This window comes from Pelophylax lessonae (assembly GCF_965119305.1).
Source record: "Pelophylax lessonae genome assembly, chromosome: 2".
Classification (NCBI taxonomy): domain Eukaryota; kingdom Metazoa; phylum Chordata; class Amphibia; order Anura; family Ranidae; genus Pelophylax; species Pelophylax lessonae.
In genome coordinates this window covers 563232304-563253248 of record NC_138769.1, presented here as the reverse complement: position 1 = coordinate 563253248, position 20945 = coordinate 563232304, and the positions used below count along the sequence as shown (strand labels likewise).

The following is a 20945-nucleotide window of genomic DNA, read 5'->3' as shown; positions in this document are numbered from 1 at the left end:
GAAATCATCAAGGATGCCACTGGGGGCAAGAGCATTTTTTTGCCACAGGCTGCTAAAGCTAAGGGACCTCGCAACAAGCGAGGACCTTTCTTTACCGCCCATAAAGGGCGCCCGGCTGGTACTAGCGGGAAAGGCAAGACTCCTCCAGGAGGGTTCAAGAAGGGCTGGTCGGACAAGCAGAGGACCAACCCAGCCAAACCCGAAGCAAAGGAGTACACAGCCTGAAGGTGCGCCCCCACCCGGTTTCAGGGTGGGGGGACGTTTTCACCGGTATTCAGGACATTAGATCGAGCTTCAACCACTACTACCGGTGCGATTCTTCCCTTCCAACATTTAAGTACTACAGGAAGCGGTAGTTACCGTTCCCTGAATAGATCTTTTCCTTTACCTTTTCCTAAGATTAGTCCCTATACCTCACAGGAATCGGATCTGGTTGACCAGATAGGCCAAGTAGCCTCTAGTCGGGTGACTTCGGTCCCTGAGGTTCAACCAGAAAAGATCACCCTTCCTGATAACAATCAGGTATCTGATAAATGTGTGGGAACAGAAAACGACCAGACTTTCTCGGATGGTCGGGGCCAGATACCTCTAGGGACGCCTGGTTCAGATTCTATCAGCGCCAGTGGTCCTAGAAATTCTAGGCTGGCCTCCTCAAGCCGGCCTGGCCGACTTGGACATGCTAGTCGCAGATGTTCCGTGGGAACTTCGTCTCAGGGAGTGTCTGTGGTCTCAAGGACCAATTTACCATCATGCTTTACAGTCGCTGGGTTTAATGGCCTGGCCATTGAGACCCAAGTACTGAAGGACAGAGGTTTGTCTACTTCAGTCATTCCTACCCTTATTAAAGCAAGGAAAGCGACTTCCAGCAAGGTCTATTATCACACATGGAAGACTTATATTGCGTGGTGCGAATCTTTAGGATTTCCTCCACGTACCTATTCGGTGACTCGAATATTGGCCTTTTTGCAACAAGGGGTTGAGCAGAAGCTAGCCTTGAGCACCATCAAGGGTCAAGTTTCAGCATTAGCAATCTTCTTTCAGAAACCTTTAGCTACCAAGTCCTTGGTGCGGAATTTCATCCAGGGGGTGCGGCACCTGGCTCCTCCAGTCCGCGCGCCCTTACCGCCCTGGGATCTTAATTTGGTTTTGTCGGTTCTACAGAAACCTCCCTTTGAAAACATCAGGGAGATTCCCTTGCTTACTTTATCCCAGAAGGTGGCCTTCTTGGTGGCTATTACTTCTGCTCGCAGGGTGTCAGAACTGGCTGCATTATCATGCCAGTCCCCATACCTAGTGATTCATAGGGATAAGGTAGTACTTCATCCTAAGCCATCTTTTCTTCCTAAGGTGGTTTCAGATTTTCATCTGAATGAAGATATTGTACTACCTTCCTTGTGTCCTCAGCCCAAGCATCATCGGGAACATGCGTTGCATTCCTTAGATGTGGTTCGGGCAATCAGGGTATACCTGAAAGCTACGGAATCATTCCGTAAGACGGATTCACTTTTTGTGATCACGGATGGCCCCAGAAAGGGTTTGCCTGCATCTGCCGCGACCATTGCCAAATGGATTAGACAAACGGTGGTACAGGCTTATTCTATTAAGGGTCAGAGTCCTCCGTTCCCTGTTAGGGCGCACTCCACTCGAGCGCTCAGTACTTCCTGGGCCTTTCGCCATCAGGCGTCAGTGGTCCAGGTATGTAAGGCGGCCACCTGGTCGTCGGTACATACCTTTACAAAATTCTATAAAATTGATGTGACGGCATCGGCGGATGCCTCATTTGGCCGCAAGGTTTTGCAGGCCGCAATTTGAGGAGACCGGTGGTCTACCTCGAGGGTTTTTTTCTGTTTGAAAAAAAAAAAAAAATTTTTCTCTTTTTTTGTTGAGTCTCATCATTTAGGATGAGCATTGTAAACTTCTAGTTGGCACCGGTTGGGCCTTCTAGATTGGGATTTGATTTCCATTTTCCCACCCCTCATTTGTGATACTGCTCTGGGACGTCCTGAAGGTGGTGTATCACCGAGGACTACGTCTGTCAATGAGCGCTAGAGAAAAATGGATTTTTGTAAAATCTTACCGTAAAATCCTTTTCTCGTAGCTCATTGACAGACGTAGTCCCCGCCCCTCTGTTTTTGAGTTGGGTTGGGTTAAAATCTCTAAAGACTGCTTTTTCACATAACTGATTTGCTGAGGCAGAGAGAGAGAGGATATACCCTCTGGGACTGCCCCTAGGGTGTGGCCAGAGCTTTTTAATTTCCTGTCTAGTCCTGCTCCTGTGGAGGCAACATAACCCGAAGGTGGTGTATCACCGAGGACTACGTCTGTCAATGAGCTAAGAGAAAAGGATTTTACGGTAAGATTTTACAAAAATCCATTTTTTTTTTTTTTCATTTTATTTAATTTTTTTTATTTATTTTTTTTATTTTTTTTATTTTTTCTATCTTTTAGTGTACTTGTGAGATCTGAGGACTTTTTGACCCCAGATCTCACAAAAAAGAGGTCCTGTCCTGCCTTTTTCTATTACAAGTAATGTTTACATTTCTTGTAATAGAAATAAAAATGATCAATTTTTTTTTTAAAAAAAAAGTGTAAAAAAAAAAAAAATAAAATAAATAGTAAAAAAAAAAAAAAATTAAAGTGCCCTGTCCCCGTGAGCTAGCGCGCAGAAGCGAACGCATACGGAAACCCCGCTCCACATATGTAAACAGTGTTCAAACTACACATGTGAGGTATCTTCACGATCGTTAGAGCAAGAGCAATAATTTGAGCCCTAGATCTCCTCTGTAACTCTAAGATAGCAACCTGTAGACATTTTTAAAGTGTCGCCTATGGGGATTTTTAAGTACCAAAGTTTGTCACCATTCTGTGAGCGTGCGCAATTTTGAAGCATGACATGTTGGGTATCTATTTACTCGGCGTAACATTATCTTTCACATTATGGAAAACAATTGGGCTAACTTTACTGGTTTCTTATTTTTTAATTCAAAAAAGTGAATTTTTTCCAAAAAAATTGCGTTTGGAAGACCGCTGCGCAAATACGGTGTGATAAAAAATATTGCAATAATCTCCATTTTTTTCTCTAGGGTCTCTGCTAAAAAAAATATATATATATTGTTTTGGGGTTCTAAGTAGTTTTCTTGCAAAAACAACTGATTTTAGCTTGTAAACACCAAATGTCAAAAATAGGCCTAGGCAAGTGGCTAGGATGCATGATGATGCTCCTTGGATGTTGGGCCCCTCTATATGGCTAGGCGGTGAAAAAGTCTCACACATGTGGTATTGCCATACTCAGGAGGAGTGGCAGAATGTATTTTGGGGTGTCATTTTTGCTATGTACATGCTATGTGTTAGGAATATCCTATAAATTGACAACTTTGTGTAAAAAAAAAAAGTTTTTATTTTTTTCCCACATTTTCCAAAAACTTTTTGGAAAAAAATGGCATGTTCAAAGGACCCATAATGCCTCATAGAATATACGTTGGAGTGTTTGCTTTCCAAAATGGGGTCATTTTGTGGACTTTTCCATTGTATTGGTGCTCTAGGGCCTTGAAAAGTGTGATAGGTAGTAAGAAAGTTTTATGTGTATTTATGCTCCTAAAATGCCTTATGGTGCTACTTGGACGTGGAGTCTCTTTTTGTGGCCAGGCTGTGTAAAAGTCTCACACATGTGGTATCACCATACTCAGAAGGAGTAGCAGAATTAATTTTGGGGTGTCATTTTTGCTGTGTACATGCTATGTGTTAGAAATAGCTTATAAATTGACAACGTTTTGGGAAAAAAAAGAAAAAAATGTTTCTCTATCGCTCATTGACAGACGTAGTCTTCTTGATTCTCAAGAGCTGGGTTATGTTGTCTCCGCAGGAGTAGGACTAGGCAGAATGACAAAACGTTCTGGCTCCACCCTAGGGGGCAGTCCCTGAGGGTATATCCTCCCTCTCTCTGCTACAGGGAATCAGTTTTTTTCTGTCTAGTCAGGAGTAAGGACCTAAGTTCCTTGCTGGGATCTTTTGGTCCTGGCAAGACTTTTTTTCTTTAAGAAAAAGACATTTTTTAGGTAGTTTTCTCCAGTGTTTTTTCCTGTGAGATCTTCAAGCAAAAATGCCGGACTGGGCGACACTTGTGGTCACCCCAGCCGGCCTACGAGCGCGTGCAGACCAGGCATTGCGCTTGGTCGGCCGCGACATATTCAAGTAAGTATGCGGGGCCGGGCGACGGGCTGGATGTGAGATCCAGTGGTCACCCCGGTTTCTGCCTAAAAGCGCGTGCAGACCAGTGCGCTGAGTCGGCCGCGACGGAGTCCCAGTAAAGGGACTGACTTAGCGAGTTAAAAGCTCGCTTGGACGCCAGGACCAGAGAGTCGAGGCGTCCACAAACCCCCACCTCGGTGGAGAGGGTATTATGAAGAGAGGGTGCCTGTCGGTTCGGTATGGTGAGTAAAACGTTCCCTTTTTTCCTCATTTATGAGGCAGTATATATTATGGGCCCCTCCATATATGGTCAGTATATATCTGACACTTACAAGTCCCCCTTGTAATACAGCATGTGTTTGTGGGAAGTGGACTTGGTTCAAGAGCTAACACTCTACCCAGCAGACTGTAACATTACAGCAAACATAGGAGGTATAATCCTACCTTATGTGCAGTGTATCTCTGTAGATCCATATGTCACCTCTCAGCAGAGTGCAGGTGGATGTGCTGGGAAGACGATATCGGCGGTCCGCCGCCATTTTGCCGTAGACCGAATGCATGTATGTCCTCAGGTCACGTCGGCCGCCATGTTTTTGGAGTCTTATGTCTCTTCTATGGGGGCGGCCATGTTTTGTGAGCCCAGCTTCCTCGTGGAGGGCTGGGAACGTCGGAAGGCGTACACAGGGGGCGGAGCCACGCCTTCTGCCCGGGAAAAAGCAAACAGCTCCTTCCAGTCTGTAAAGACAGACGCTGGCTGCAGTTTGTTGGAAACTGCACTGCATCGGTTGGTGAGCCTTGGGGGTCCCTCTCTCTCTCTGTGGGATCGAGAAGCAGGTACTCTGAGGGGCGCTATTGCGCTAGGGGGAGACACATAAAAAAAAAAAAAAAAAAAAAAGTTTTTTTGTTTATTGCTGGCAAAAGTGTCCTGTTTTAACATGGACCCTGCCACTCATGTATCTCCTCCGGATCCCCTCGAGGGGTCTGCGGGATCCTCCAGCACCCCATTGACAATTGAATCTTTGTCAGCCATTATGGAAACTTTTGTGTCCCGGGTGGAAGTGGCTTGTCAGGGACAGGGCGCAAGAAAGCGACCCCCGCCTAACCCCTTATTATCTGAAACCTCGGATTCAGACTCTGAGCCTATTTCTGCAGTTGCAGGTACTTCATCTGGTATTGGTGTCTCGGGTCCTGTCTCTTCAGACAGTGAGGAGGATGTTTCGGCATCTGCCATAGCCCGAGAGGAAGCGTTGGTAAACGCACTCATTTGTATCTGTTCAAGAGACTTTAAGGTTACAGGGTATTCCATCAGAAATAGCTGAAACTGAGATCCCTTTTGGGACTAAAAAGCGCATCAAAGTGGCAAAGGTTTTTTCCATTGCCCAAATGTTTTGGCAATCCAATTGATGAAGAATGGCGTCTGCCAAAACGCACTTTTAATATTTCCAAACGCATTGACAGGCATTATCCGTTTGAGGAAACCCTTATTAAGAAATGGACAGAACCACCTGTGGTGGATTCACCAATTGCTAGATTGAATAAAGCCACGGTTATTCCTTTAGAAGACGCTCCGTCTTTTAAAGATCCAGTGGATCGCAAGATAGAAGCTATGTCTCGCACCATGTTTTCCTTGATTGGATCAGCTTTCAGGCCAATAATTGCTATTGGTCTGGTTTCGCAGGCTGTAACTGTATGGACCAAGTGGTTACGCCGGGACTTAGAAGAAGTCCCTCAGGCGGTATCAGATTTGTTGGAACAAATGATACAGGGGTTACAGTTTGTATGTGATGCGGCGTTAGACGCCACTCCATTAATGGCGCGAGCATCAGTCTCAGCAGTGGTTCTCAGGCGTACACTGTGGCTAAAAGGTTGGATAGCCGACCAAGGTTCCAAAAAAGCATTGGCTAATATCCCCTTTTCAGGAGAACGTCTATTTGGAGCCAACTTAGATGAGATCATTAAGGATCTCACCGGTGGAAAAAGCACCTTTTTACCGCAAAATTTTAAAGGTTGAGGAACTCGTCAAAGACGAGGGCCTTCTTTTTCTGCTCACAAGAGGTTTTTTCGTCCAGCGGGTGAAAAAACTAAGTCCTCCAAAGCTCCTGCAGGAGGCGTCAGGGGTCGTTAGTCGGGCAAGCAAAAGCCCGCCCCCTCCAGACCTGAAGATAAACCATCCAAAGCCTGAAGGTGCGCCCCCACCCATAACTGGGGTGGGGGGACGTCTTCGCCGGTTCCCGGATCCATGGCTTTCCAGAATCCCGGACAAATGGGTTTGCGAAGTCATAAAGTCAGGGTACAAGATCGAGTTTCGATCTCTCCCACCGGCGCGATTCTTCCCTTCCAATATACGACTATCTCCGGATCGTCTAGAAGATCTGCGGAGAGCAGTCACAGATCTACTACAACAAGGAGTGGTAGTCCACGTTCCTTGGACAGAACGGTTTCAAGGGTTTTATTCAAACCTGTTTACAATACCCAGGAAAGAGGGCAAAGTGCGTCCAATTCTGGACTTAAGAGCGCTCAATTCTTTCGTCAACATAAGAAGATTCAGAATGGAGTCCATTCGCACGGTAGCAGCCTTCCTGCATCCAGGGGATGTCCTAGCGTCCATAGACATCAAGGACGCCTATCTTCACATTCCCATTTTCGCAGGACATCAGCGTTTTCTACGCTTTTCCGTAGAGGAGAACCACTATCAGTTTGTGGCGTTACCTTTCGGTCTCGCCACGGCTCCGCGGGTCTTCACAAAGGTGTTGGCCCCTATGTTGGCACTTCTGCGCCAAAGAGGTATATCGATTCTAGGTTACCTAGACGATCTTCTGCTTCATGCAGAATCTCCTCAGACCTTGCTACAAAACATAGAGATTACTATGATTTCTTTACAGGAATTCGGGTGGCTGGTGAACCAGCAAAAGTCATTTCTGGTTCCCACCCAGAGGCTCGAATATCTGGGTCTAATTCTAGACACAGTCAGGACGAGAGTTTTCCTTCCGGTAGGGAAACTTCGAAAGATTCAATCAGCAGTCCAGTTGTTACTGTCCAACAGCTGGTCTTCCCTTCGGACGTGCATGAGGGTTCTGGGGTTGATGGTGGCTTCATTCGAAGCAGTCCCATTTGCCCAGTCCCATACCCGAATTCTTCAGCAAGAGATTCTTCTCAGATGGAATCGGAATCCGGAATCCCTGGACAATCAGATACGATTGAGCAAACAGACCAGAGAGTCTCTGGTTTGGTGGCTTCGGTCTCCAATGCTCAGCCAGGGAAAGTCATTTCTGCCAATATATTGGACGATAGTGACCACGGATGCCAGTCTATCCGGGGGAGGAATTCTCGGTCAATTATCTGCCCAGGGACTTTGGTCCCCGGAAGAATCCAGATTACCGATAAATGTATTGGAACTGAGAGCGATCAGACTTTGTCTGATTCACTGGACCGAGCAGCTCCAGGGCAGCCCGGTTCGGATCCAGTCGGACAATGCCACGGCCGTGGCTTATGTCAATCATCAGGGGGGCACCAAGAGTGTCCGAGCGGCCAAAGAAGTGGCTTGCATTCTTCGCTGGGCGGAACGATTTGTTCCAGCAATCTCTGCGGTGTTCATTCCGGGGGTGGAGAATTGGCAGGCAGATTATCTCAGCCGTCAGACCCTGGATCAGGGGGAATGGTCCCTCCATCCAGACGTTTTCCACCAGTTGTGCCTACGGTGGGGCACCCCGGATGTGGATCTGTTGGCATCACGATTCAACAGGAAAGTTCAGAGATTCGTGGCTCGCTCCCGCGATCCTCTAGCAGAAACCGCAGACGCACTGATCGCCCCGTGGGGGCAATACCAGCTAATATATGCCTTCCCTCCTCTCGCGTTACTGCCAAGACTTCTTCGCAGGGTAGAGGAGGAAGGAATCCCAGTAATCCTGGTAGCTCCGGACTGGCCTCGTCGAGCTTGGTACGCCGACATGGTCAGACTGGTGGCGGACGTCCCGTGGAGACTTCCTCTCAGAGAGGATCTACTGTCTCAGGGACCGATCTTCCATCCTGCTTTACGATCGCTGGCTTTAACGGCCTGGCTATTGAGACCCAGGTGCTGAAGGACAAAGGTTTGTCAGCTTCAGTTATTCCTACTCTAGTTGAAGCAAGGAAAGCGACTTCCAGAAAGATTTATCATCGCACATGGAAGTCCTACATTGCATGGTGTGAACCTTTGGGGTTCCGTCCTCGGTCTTATTCGATTAGTCGAATATTGGTTTTTCTGCAACAAGGGGTTGAGCAGAAACTGGCCTTGAGTACTATCAAGGGTCAGGTCTCAGCATTAGCCATCTTCTTTCAGAAGCCTTTGGCTACTCATTCCTTGGTGCGGAATTTCATCCAGGGGGTGCGACATCTGGCTCCGCCAGTGCACGCGCCGTTACCCCCCTGGGATCTTAATTTAGTGTTGTCGGTTCTTCAGAAACCTCCCTTTGTAGATATTAGGGAGATCCTTCTACCCACGTTGTCCCAGAAGGTGGCCTTCTTGGTGGCTATTACTTCTGCACGCAGGGTGTCAGAACTGGCCGCATTATCTTGTCGTTCACCATATCTGGTGGTTCATAGAGATAAGGTGGTTCTTCGTCCGAATCCATCCTTCCTACCAAAAGTAGTTTCAGAATTTCATCTGAATGAAGAAATTGTATTACCTTCCCTGTGTCCTAAGCCCAGTCATCCTCGGGAATTTGCTTTGCACTCCTTGGATGTGGTCCGGGCGATCAGGGTATACTTGAAAACGACAGACTCGTTTCGCAAGACGGATTCACTTTTTGTGATCCCAGATGGACCCAAAAAGGGGTTGCCTGCATCTGCCGCGACCATTTCCAGATGGATCAGACAGACGGTAGTGCAGGCTTATTCTATTAAGGGTCGGGAGCCCCCGTTCCCTGTTAAGGCGCACTCCACTCGGGCACTTAGTGCGTCATGGGCCTTTCGCCATCAGGCGTCAGTGGTCCAGGTGTGCAAGGCGGCTACCTGGTCGTCGGTGCATACCTTCTCTAAACATTATAAAGTTGATGTAATGGCATCGTCTGATGCCTCATTTGGCCGCAAGGGTTTGCAGGCCGCAATTTGAGGAGACCAGTGGTCTACCTCGAGGGTTTTTTCCGTTGGAAAATTTTTCTTTAGTCTCATTCTTTGTTTATAATGAGCCTTTAAAACTTCTAGTTTGGCACCGGTTGGGCCTACTAGATTGGATTTGATTTTGTCAATCCCACCCCTCATTTGTGGCACTGCTTCTGGATGTCCCAGCTCTTGAGAATCAAGAAGACTACGTCTGTCAATGAGCGATAGAGAAAAATGGATTTTTGTAAGAACTTACCGTAAAATCCTTTTCTCTTAAGCTCATTGACAGACGTAGTACCCGCCCCTCTATCATTGAGTTGGGTTGGGTTAATTTCTCTGTACTGCTTTAAACAGAACTGATTCCCTGTAGCAGAGAGAGGGAGGATATACCCTCAGGGACTGCCCCCTAGGGTGGAGCCAGAACGTTTTGTCATTCTGCCTAGTCCTACTCCTGCGGAGACAACATAACCCAGCTCTTGAGAATCAAGAAGACTACGTCTGTCAATGAGCTTAAGAGAAAAGGATTTTACGGTAAGTTCTTACAAAAATCCATTTTTTCTTCATTTTCCCAAGAATTGTGGGAAAAAATTATAACTTCCAAAAACTCACCATGCCTCTTACTAAATACCTTGGACTGTCTACTTTACAAAAAGGGGTCATTTGGGGGGTATTTGTACTGTCCTGACATTTCAGGGCCTCAAGAAAGGAGATAGGCCATCAGTACATCTGGTGTGATCAATTTTCAGTAATTGGTACCATAGCTTCTAGATTCAATAACTTTCACACAGACTAAATAATATACACTAATTTGGGTTAATTTTACCAGAGATATGTAGCATTATAAATTTTGGCCCAAATGTATGAAGAAAAATGTATTTTTTGCAAAATTTATAATAGAAACTAAAAAAAAGTGTTTTTTTTTTTTCAAATTTTTTGCTCTTTTTTTGCTTATATCACGAAAAAAAAAAACTCCCAGTTGTGATCAAATACCACCAAAAGAAAGCTCTATTTGTGTGAAAAAAAATGATAAAAATTTTGTTTGGTTACAGTGTAGCATGACTGAGCAATTGTCATTCAAAGTGTGAGAGTGCTGAAAGCTGAAAATTGGTCTGGGCAGGAAGGGGGTCTAACTGCTCTGTATGGAAGCGGTTAAACTTTATTATTTCCATGTTCCTGTGTTTTAACCTTTCAGGTATGTGGTGCAATAATTCAAACAGCTCAAAAGTAGAATAATAAAAGGAATTTACTTGCTCAGTTTAAAGATGTATTACAGATGATAAAATAGATAATGCAGCATCATTCATGTTCAGGGACGCTCGTAATTTCATTTGAAAATCCAGAATGCGACATTCCTCTTTCCTCAGGCACTTTGTCCCTCAAAGTCCTGAGCTCAACTTATCTTTTGTCTTACATCTATATATATATATATATATATATACTTTTAGGATCATTGACTAGTTAAAACCAGTTTTAGCCAAACGGGGGTGAAAACAGAATGGAATGTGATGACACATGGTAAAGTCAGGGTGTCACAGCTAACAGAAATAGCTATATATATAATACACACTGTATAAACTGCCTTCATTAATAACATAAAGTCAGGGTGTCTTTATGTTATTACGAAGTTTCTTGTAAACCAATAACTGTTAAAAACCTATATTGCATTAAAAGTGTGAACGGGCCCGAATTGTAAACCTTAGGGTAACTCCAGCCATTTTGGAAGGGAGGGAGAATTTAGATTTAGTGGGGGAATGTTATAATTTTTGTCAGAATTGAAGGCTACTTGTTTCTCCTTTTGGGAGTATTTATTTTCACTTTCTCTACTATCTGACACAATGACACCAGTAAAAGAAGTGAGAGTAGATATTCTAAAGGGGACCCAGGCAGCAATTAATCCCAGACAGAGGCACAAACTGCTCCCTTCTACTAAAAGCCGCTCCGACTTTGATGTGGCCTTCTTGATTTACATGCTTGTTCTAATTCAATGTCTCAGAAATTAATAGTCATAAGTAACTTGGCAACTAGTATTTTTAGAGGGAGGTCAGTAATGGCAGCTTCCTCAGTGCCATGCTGGCTTCATCCAACCAATCTAGACATCTTGAGCCAAATCTGGCTAAGAAAATAAACGAGAATAATGTACACACTTGATAGAGGCATAATTTATAAAGCAAGGACCGACATTCACCAAAAATTCACTGATGAATCTGTCATTTTTTTCACATACACCTGAAAAATTCACTTGCAAACCTTGTCTGGTTTAGATTGACTGCTTTATTAATCTACCTTATAGTCTAACTCTAAAGACTGAAGGTGACAATACACATTTCAATCTTTTTGAGATTCATTTTGTTTAACCACTTCCCGACCACGCTAAAGCCAAAAGACGGCTACATTGAAGTTGTCCAGTTCTGGGAGGGCATCCATAGACGTCCTCCCAAAACCCTGCCCCCTGCATGCCTCCTGTAGCGCGCATCAAGCACGCTCTGTGACCAATCACAGCTGATCACATGTCAACAGACTTGCTGGTTATCGGCAGTCCTTTCCTCGCACACTGTGTCTGTGGGAGGAAAGGAGAGCCATTAACGGGCAAGCCTGTCAGCCCATCGTTTACACTGATAATCAGGGCACTGATCATCAGTGCCGCCTAGCAATGCTCATCAGTGCAGCCTCATAAGTGAAGAAGAAAAGTTATTTATTTATAGAATTGTATAACATAAACTAGGAAATACACTTAGAAAAAAAAATTGGTCTTTTTTAGTTTGTTTAGCAAAAAATAAACCCAGCGGTGATTAAATACCACCAAAAGAAAGCTTGATTTGTGTACAAAAAAAAAAAAAATCATATGGGTATAGTGTTGTGTGACCGTGCTGAAAGCTGAAAATTGGCCTGGGCAGGAAGAGGATGAAAGTGCCCGATAGTAAAGTGGTTAACATTAAGTATCTTCTAAAAATTAAGGTGTATTTGGAAATCCTTTCCTTGTTCTTCCTGTGAAAAAGCAATTGTGGTTTTAATTGTAGTTATTGTTGAAAGAAATACAACTGACAATGTTTTTGGCATTGTCCAAAGAAAATATTCAGATCGGATTGTATTCTGTGCTTTGAAATGAGGAACAATATTTTAGTGCACTGCTGTACTCTGTTAAAAAAAAAAAAAACTGTTGGTTGCAGGTCTGGTTCATAGTCTATTTGCTAGGTTAATCCTGTAGAGCTCATAAAACACTCGTCCCACTATAAAGCTGGCCACACACACTTTTCTCCAGTCAACCCGCAGACTGAAGACAGATTCCTCCATCAGTGCTATACAGTGCAAATCTCCTACTGTAGCTATTATATTCTGACAGGTGGCCCTACCTGCTGTCGACATACGGAAACAGTGGATGCATACGATTGGTTTATCAGGAACCAGCAAACATTTATTCAGTGTATAACTTAAAGCTGAACTTTACCCATAACAACTTGATAAAAAATAAGGTTCTTTAGCAAGAAACTTGCATTCCACATTAGTGATTGTTACCAAAATGTACTGAGTGCTGTAAATTGCCTCCAGTATTGCTCCATTGCTCCTGTTTCTTCTAGCTGGAGGCTGCCATTTTCCTGAAGCCCAGAGCACCTGAACAGCAGTAAATCCTAAAGCGGAACTAAACACTTTGATTTAACAGTTTCAAAAAAGTGTTTCATTCCTGGAATGCCGGGATTGCTAACTGTCATATCTGCTTGTGTTCTCAACCAAACTGTCAAATCATCAAATGGCTGCTGTCATAACTGATCACATGTGCAGCACCATGGCAGATGCAGGTCAAACAGAACATCTTCCTTGGCTTTAAAGGATAGAAGGGCTTAATTCTGTTTTCAGGCTGTCAGCAGATCGGCATCTACAAACTCAACAGTGCCTAAAATGGAGAGCAACTGAGCATGTGCAGAGCAGGGTGAGACAGTGTATAACTAGATTTTACACAATAAAGGCACTTATTTTTAATGTTTGACATAGCTATACCTGCAAAAGGGGCCAGCCTGAAAAGGTCTAGCAGGACTTCATTTTCCGACTAAAATTCCACAACAGACGTTAACTTGACATTCCTCATTGGTTTTACAAAATTCCTGCAACACTTTATTATTTGGCTTTATGTTCTGTTTGACGAGCAATAATAACAAAGAAAGCTTGTTGCCTGTAAGAAATTAGAATATGATGGGGTCTATTTTTACCTAATTTCTTGTTTTTTCTTCAACAGCTAAGAAACTGCCAAAAAATGAGCCTCAGAACACAAGCGGGGCTGCTGGTCGGAGCCGAGGCGTGGATCTACATGAGCAGACACAGCAAAATAAGAGCCAGTGCTGCAGCAATTAACGGAGGAGACGAGAGAGCAATGGGGAACCGAGATAAGATTATAACCTCTCTTCTTGCACCTGCCCTGCTACCCTCCAGAACTACAACTAAACAACTTTCCAGCACCTCACTCTTCTGCCAGGACTTTCCCTTTTGCACTTCCTTTCTTTCCCTTCACCAATGGATAACAGCACACACATGGAAACAGAGCAGCCGGCTTGAACCTGTCCCTTCCACCTCCCACACCTCTGCAGCCCTCAGAGACCTCCCTGCTATAACTGCACTATTGTGGGTTTTAATTTTCTTTTTTTTTTAAACGCTTCCGACAAACACACACAGACTACTCTTGGTGACACAGCAATTGAAAGCATCTGGGGATCTCGCCTTCAGAACAGAGTAAAGAAGAAAAAACAAAATAAGAAACTGATACTACTTTGTATAATAGATGCATATAGTGACTTTAATATTGATTTTGTTTTGATTTCATGTAAGTTTCTTTGCTTCCATTTACCTTCTTCTGAAGTGTCTGTTTTGCAGTTTCTCATCACTCAGTAGAACTTCCAGGAGCCTCATACTTCCTACCACTTGTAAACAATTGATTTCTTGCCTGCATCTTCTGTCAAATGTGTATTTTGTGTGCCTAAATTTTTGACAGCTGTATGTGGTTAAATGATCTGCTCATGGTGAGTTTTTAATTGCTTTAGCCTGAAAAGTTAAACGATTGTAGATACACGGATGCTGAGTTGATGTGGAACAGGGAACGTAAGACAAGCTTGTGATTATTGTGAGCACTGGAATGGGTGAGTACATCATCTTCCGACCGTGAAGTTTATGTTCTGTATCTTTTTATCTCTGTCAGATTTTATAGGCAGCAGGTTGGACCTTTTTATTGAAGTAATAACATTCATTAATTTTCTATTGTGAATGGAAAAACACATTTGTGTCTGGAATATAAAGCACATACAATGGTTTACAAGAACCTAAAGAGATGGTTCTGTGTTTTGCAATATTTAATATGCCTAGCAGTTTAGGAGCTCAGATTGGATTTTATTCAATGTTTGCATTTCTAGAAGCACTACATCTCCGCTCTCTAGAAGCTCCATCTCTGTAAAGCCATCTGTGTATAATATGTATTCGCCGCTCTGTTTATGAATGTACAATGCCATCAAAATGGACATCGAGGACTCAGAGGGGGTGCTTATTCTGTTTTTAAGTACCCCAGTCTGTCATATCTGAAAATGCTGGCAACCTCTTTGGGGTTCTAACAATGAAAAACAAATTCTCTGAGTCCTGGGAAAAATGTCAAATGGTGCATAAAAAAGGTAGGGCACCACACTTGACATTGTTGGGTCAATATAGAGACACAACTGTAACTAGCTGCCTGCAATACCTGATGCAACAAAGGCACTGTTAAGGAGGGCTAAACTCACATTTTGTATTTAGCAGTCATCTCTACAAGTAATGTAAACACGACATAGATGTTAATGTTCTCATTTTTTTTTAAACTGATTATAGTTTACTGATTTTTCTTTGTCTGCTTTTTGTTTTTAAAAATTTTTCTTGCAAACCTGTGGGTTAAGTATTGCTTACAGCAATAGCTGCTTTGGACAGCATGCACTTTATTTCAGAAGTCATTGAAAGATAGTTGGGATGTTCATATATATATATATATATATATATATATATATATATTGTCTGCTTTGTTTTACTTTCAGAACGATTTTCAAAGCCTGCTATCCTATCCGTAGCAAATGAGCAACTGCTCACCCTTTACTAGTGTTTTATCAGCATTCCTTTGGTTTAGGATTGTCTTTCCTTAACTAATCACAACACATATTTATTGTAAGTACATGCAAGTGAGAAACGCTGGGCCACACTTTACCAGGCCCAAGGCACGAGGTTCTCTTTAGTCTTACACCAGGTGACATGGCAGGTATGTGCCTTTCTGTGTGTTAAAAGTGTTCTTACTGATGTTGGTGGCTTTATGGATTGCCATGAAATGTGCCTTCCTTCCATAGCTAGGCTGATATGTTTTGTGTGTGGTATATTATATACAGGTATACAATGTACTTGTATATTATAAGCAGGACAAAGAGCAAAATATATCTTGTTAGCTAGTTTTACCTAGTGTCCTAGAGCACCTATTACCAAGATCTAATGGTCACCTAAATGACAAAGCTATGGGTGAATTTTAGCAGTGATTGAAAATGTTTATTAAAGTGAAAGAGCTACATGGTTCCTAGCTGCCATTTAAAGTTGCAATCCTTTTTCCATTGCAGTGCAGGTTAAGAGTATGCAACACAGGCAGTTATTCGTTTAAACACTTTGATAAACTCATCATGTATTTTAGTAGTCTGAAATCACTGAAATGCAAATGAAAACCACTTTATTATAAACCTGCTTATATCGCTTTTTTTTCTGATTAAAGAAAATCGTTCTTACATGTTTTATGGTATCTTGGAAGACTTGCTACTCCTAAATATTACTGCAGTGTTAAAAATGATGAATGTCTGGGTTCACACTACATTACAGATGAGGATCGATTTAACAGGGTGGTTGTTTAATACCCTTTTAACTTTTATGTGGTATACTTTGTATTTGGCAACATACTTTTGACACTATTATGTGTAATTTTTATTTCTATGTAGTTTTCCAGGAACTCAGCTCGCCCTTTTGGTTATTGACCTATCTAAATGATCCAGATTCTTTGGCTGATTGGATTTAGTTAGTGTCTTATCTAGGTTTAATCCGCTAACAAACCTATGCCTGTCATTTGTGTCAATATGTAAAGGTTGATATCTGTGGACTATAAAATCTTGCTCTGATAGTGCGTCTGTTACCATGCACTTCCATCTGCCAAATTTGACAGTTTTGGGATGGGTGAGTCCTGTGTTCTGGTTATTAAATTCAGAAGGGACATCCATTGGCCAAAACATGTTGACCATCATTCAACCTTGGGTTCATTTGCATCAGAAGGAGAGGCAGGTTTTCTAACATACCTGATCTGTGTTCTCCCTGACACCCATCAGTCAGAGTTGGGCTGCTCTCAATCAGTGCCATATCAGAGAACGGTCTTCTAATGTCTATGGATACTTTGAGTGTAGAGTTACACCTTGAAAGAAAATAGAGTTACAGATTAGAGCATCATTTGTGATTGGGCTGTGTAGAGGTCAACAGTTAAATGTTAACAATCGCTTCTGAGAAGCCACACCCAGAATATTCTTTTTAATGTAAAATCTGTGCACAATTACATATAGAGAAAAAGGATCAAGCTCTCATGGCACGTGGGTCACATCTATTTCCTGACCCAAGGTTAGGAGAAGATTGACATTGTTCTTAGGAGCATGAATTTTGTGTAAGGACTGTAAGATGTTGGTCATATGCTGGTAGAATCTCATCCAAAAGTTTCATTTTTTGGTTATGGTAATTTTGATTTTTATGGTTAGTGAGGTCAAATCAACATTCATTTTCAACAGTAGTGACAAGAGAATTTGAAGTAGTTGGAATTTGTTTTTCGCTGACAGGTTTCTAACCATGAATGTAATTTTCATTAAGGAAAAATCGTACATATTTTAATGAAACCTGTTTAATACATTTGGGATTCTGACAAATGTCTGGATTAAATTTTAATGGTTTTCAAATTGAACTAGTTTACTCAATGATAGCAAGTAAGCATATTCTAACAAACAATTTTTCTAAGAACATTCAAAGGAAAATCTAACAGTGTATGGCCAGCTATACTCCCTTGCCTTGTGTTCTTAGTGAGAGATCGTTTTTCACTCTTGCAGCTCTATCCAGCTAATCTTCAATTGTATGATAATTGAGATCAGTCAATGCCGGTTTATTTTTTTTCTTTTATCACAGTGGCACTGGTTGATTTTAGTCAGCAGGCATAATGTAAGCACTCCAATATTTCTGTATTGTGCACTATTGAGAAATATAGTTCCATAGAGAAACTGCTGTATAGTAATGTCCTAAAAGCCGTGTAGTTCTGCTGCCAGAAGATGTTGGCAAATAAGCATTTACTTAAAAAAAAAAAAAAAGAAATGATTGTTGACTTTAAACTGAACTGTATTTTTTACTTTGAAGTGTAAAACTGTATTGCTAGCCATGGTTTTAAAGTGCCTGGCGTTACAGCTGGGCCCAGCCTCAGCATAGTCGTCTTTGGAGTAGTATTTTACTGCTGTAGTCATGGTGTTGGTGCTCAGGGACACCTGAAGTAATGTTTGTACTGTTAAGGTAATGAAGCACGCTGTATTGCCACATACAACTACCACTGTCCACAGGAAGGCCATAGTGCAACTGACTGCCTTCACCCTCCTTTTCTGATTACATATAAATAGAACCTGGCAAGTTTGTACATTGCAACTCTGACAGTTTAAATGCCCTCTTTTTTAAAATGCATTTTCTTTTTGTCTCATTTGCATATAAAAAAAATTCTAACTTTAGGTTATAATCATAATGGACTTTTACCCCAATCTGCCAATGTATTTAATGTAAGTAAAAACAAAACTGTGTGTGTATAATAAATGAACTTAGCTTCTTAAGTTGTCAAAATTCTTTTTAAAGAAGTTTGTTTTCTAAAAATGTAAGATAATTTCTTTTAATTAATCTGAATTGTCCTCATCATTTCTGTTATTGATTTATAAAGCACTGTCATCTTCTTGGGCACTTGGGTACAAAGTAAGACTATTATGGGTAATGTTAATAATACAATTGCAGTAAATGTTGCAACAAACAAGGCAAGCTATAAAGCATGTACAAACATTAATCACAGTAGCAAGATGCAATAGAAGTGAGAGCCCTGCCTGTTCTTTAGGAATAAGGCTAAAAACAAGAACAATATAATAGCAGATGTCTTGTCACTTTTAGGTCAAAATTTACGCTAGCACGAAAAGGTGCATTATAAGGGTATGCATGAACATTAGTTAGGGCAGTTGTGTTTAACTGGAACCTACATGGAAGGTGGTTTTACAGGAATAAGTGCAGGGATAGGTTTTCAGGTCCTGAGAGACTGTGTTAACTAGGGTTGCACCGATACCGTTTTTACCGGCGAGTACCGATATTTTAGATCAAGTACTTAACGATACAGAGTCCTGGTACCTTTGCGGTGCAATTTGAGCCCATACAAAATTAATGAGCTTAAATTGCACTGCAAAGAATTGCATGTGATTTGAACAGGAATGCGGTGCGATTCCTGTCTGAATCTGATGTTTCCCACACCACTCCTGTGTGAACCCAGTCTAAAGTCACTATGACAAGCCTGGGTTCATACAAGAGCGATGGGGGGAACTGCATGTGATTCAGACAAGAATTGCACCGCATTCTTTTTCAAATTGCATGCAATTATTTGCAGTGCAATTTGAGGCCATTCATTTTGTATGAGGTCAAATCGCACTGCAAAGGTATCGGTTTCAGGTACCAGAGCATTTGCTTGAGTACTCATGCAAATGCTTGGTATCGGCACTGATACCAGTATCTGTGCAACCCTAGTGTAAACTAGGCAGTTTGGATAAGGAGATATGAGATGGGAGGAAAGCGGTGATGAGATCAGAAGGGTTTTTTTTTTTTTTTTTTATTTATATTATGACTGTTTGTTTGAAAGAGAGTGATAAGTTAAAGAGATTGAAAGAGGCAAAAAAGCAGACTGGCCTAAAGGATAAGTTAACCTTTAGAAATATGATACATGTCCCATCTGTTTTTAGGCTGGAACATTTCACATGTTCCAGCTCCTGCACCTTCTCTCTCTGCTGATCGTTAGTGCAGTGCTTTCCAGACTTCTGTTATAAAATATAGCAAATGCACATTTTTTATCTTTTTTTAACCTACAAAAAGGTGTGCATTATTTTTATAAATAGGTAAAATTAGCCTTTAAATATTCAATCTATGTTCTATTAAGTGGGAGTAGAAGATGGAATTTAGAAATTAGCGAAGGAAAGCTTTGTTCATTTGAGTGTGTAAACAAATGTAATTTGTAATATGTAAATACAAGGTTGAATGGGGCTTCATATTGTATCTGTGAAGGAGAATCTGAGACATTTTATTTTTTTTTCATGGGAGCTATAAATCATAATAGCAAGCCTATGTTTGCAAGGACATTTTGAGATGAATTGGTGATAAACTGGAAGCTTCCATCCCACAATGAGAAGTTGACTGCAGTTTTCTTGAGATACCGTATTTATCGGCGTATAACACGCACCCCAATATTTGGAGAGAAATTTCAGGAAAAAAGCTTAAATTTAAAATAAACAGCTTTGAACTCAGAACATTTTTTTTTTTTTTAAATCAAAGGATATCTCACCAGTGCCCATGAATGCAGCCTCATCTGCAGTCCAACAATGCATCCTCATCAGCAGTGTCCTTATATGCAGCCCACCAGCAGTGCCCATACATGCAGCCCACCAGCAGTGCCCATACATGCAGCCCACCAGCAGTGCCCATACATGCAGCCCACCAGCAGTGTCCATAATGCAGCCCACCAGCAGTGTCCATACATGCAGCCCACCAGCAGTGTCCATAAATGCAGCTCACCAGCAGTGTCCATAATGCAGCCCACCAGCAGTGTCCATAATGCAGCCCACCAGCAGTGTCCATACATGCAGCCCACCAGCAGTGTCAATGCAGCCTCGCAAGCGCAATGTCCAAACATGCAGCCTCGCAAGCGCCATTTGAACTGACCATATTTGAAAAGACCGGGAAGGAGCGCCGAGAGCAGAAGGGGGCGGGCCGGGCCGAGGAGAAGGAAGGACTAGCTGTCTGTCATAAGAGCAGAAGGGGGCGGGCCGTGCCGAGGAGAAGGGAGAACGAGCGAGCGCAGTCATCGGAAGTCCCACCTCCTCTGCCGAGACGTGTGACGTCTGTCAGTCATAGGCGGGACTTCCGATGACTGCGCTCGCTCGTTCTCCCTTCTCCTCGGCACGGCCCGCCCCCTTCTGCTTTTATGACAGACAGTTAGTCCTTCCTTCTCCTCGGCCCGGCCCGCCCCCTTCTGCTCTCGGCAATGCTTCCTGGCCGTTTTTTTTTTTTTTAATATCGGCGTATAACACGCACTGCTGCTTTTTCCTCCATTTTTAGGAGGAAAAAGTGCGTGTTATACACCGATAAATACGATAAGTTTTGAAAAATTTACTTTTTTTATTAATTTTTCAAGTCTGCATGACACACATCCTGATATCACAATATGAAGCAACCGTGTATTGGTTTAGAAAGGCTTTACTTTTTTTTTTAATTAAAAAGCTTTTCCTGAGCTCCAGTCAAGTGACTTTGCCTAGGCTGAGATGAGCAAGAGGAAGCATTTCTTCCTGTCTACAGTTCATTCTCCTGTGTCCATAGTGACCAGACTGCACCACTGTAAC

At 42.5% G+C, this 20945-nt stretch overlaps 1 protein-coding gene across 1 annotated transcript in view; it reads left to right on the top strand.

The window, feature by feature from the left end:
• Positions 1–14569, top strand: part of RAB5B (RAB5B, member RAS oncogene family) — a 91511-nt gene extending 76942 nt beyond the window's left edge. Inside the window, exon 5 of the mRNA XM_082245742.1 lies at positions 13496–14569. Coding sequence (XP_082101868.1) covers positions 13496–13611 — 116 coding nt within the window. The 3' untranslated portion in view covers positions 13612–14569. The remainder of the gene's footprint in view (positions 1–13495) is intronic.
• Positions 14570–20945: the final 6376 nt, after the last annotated feature.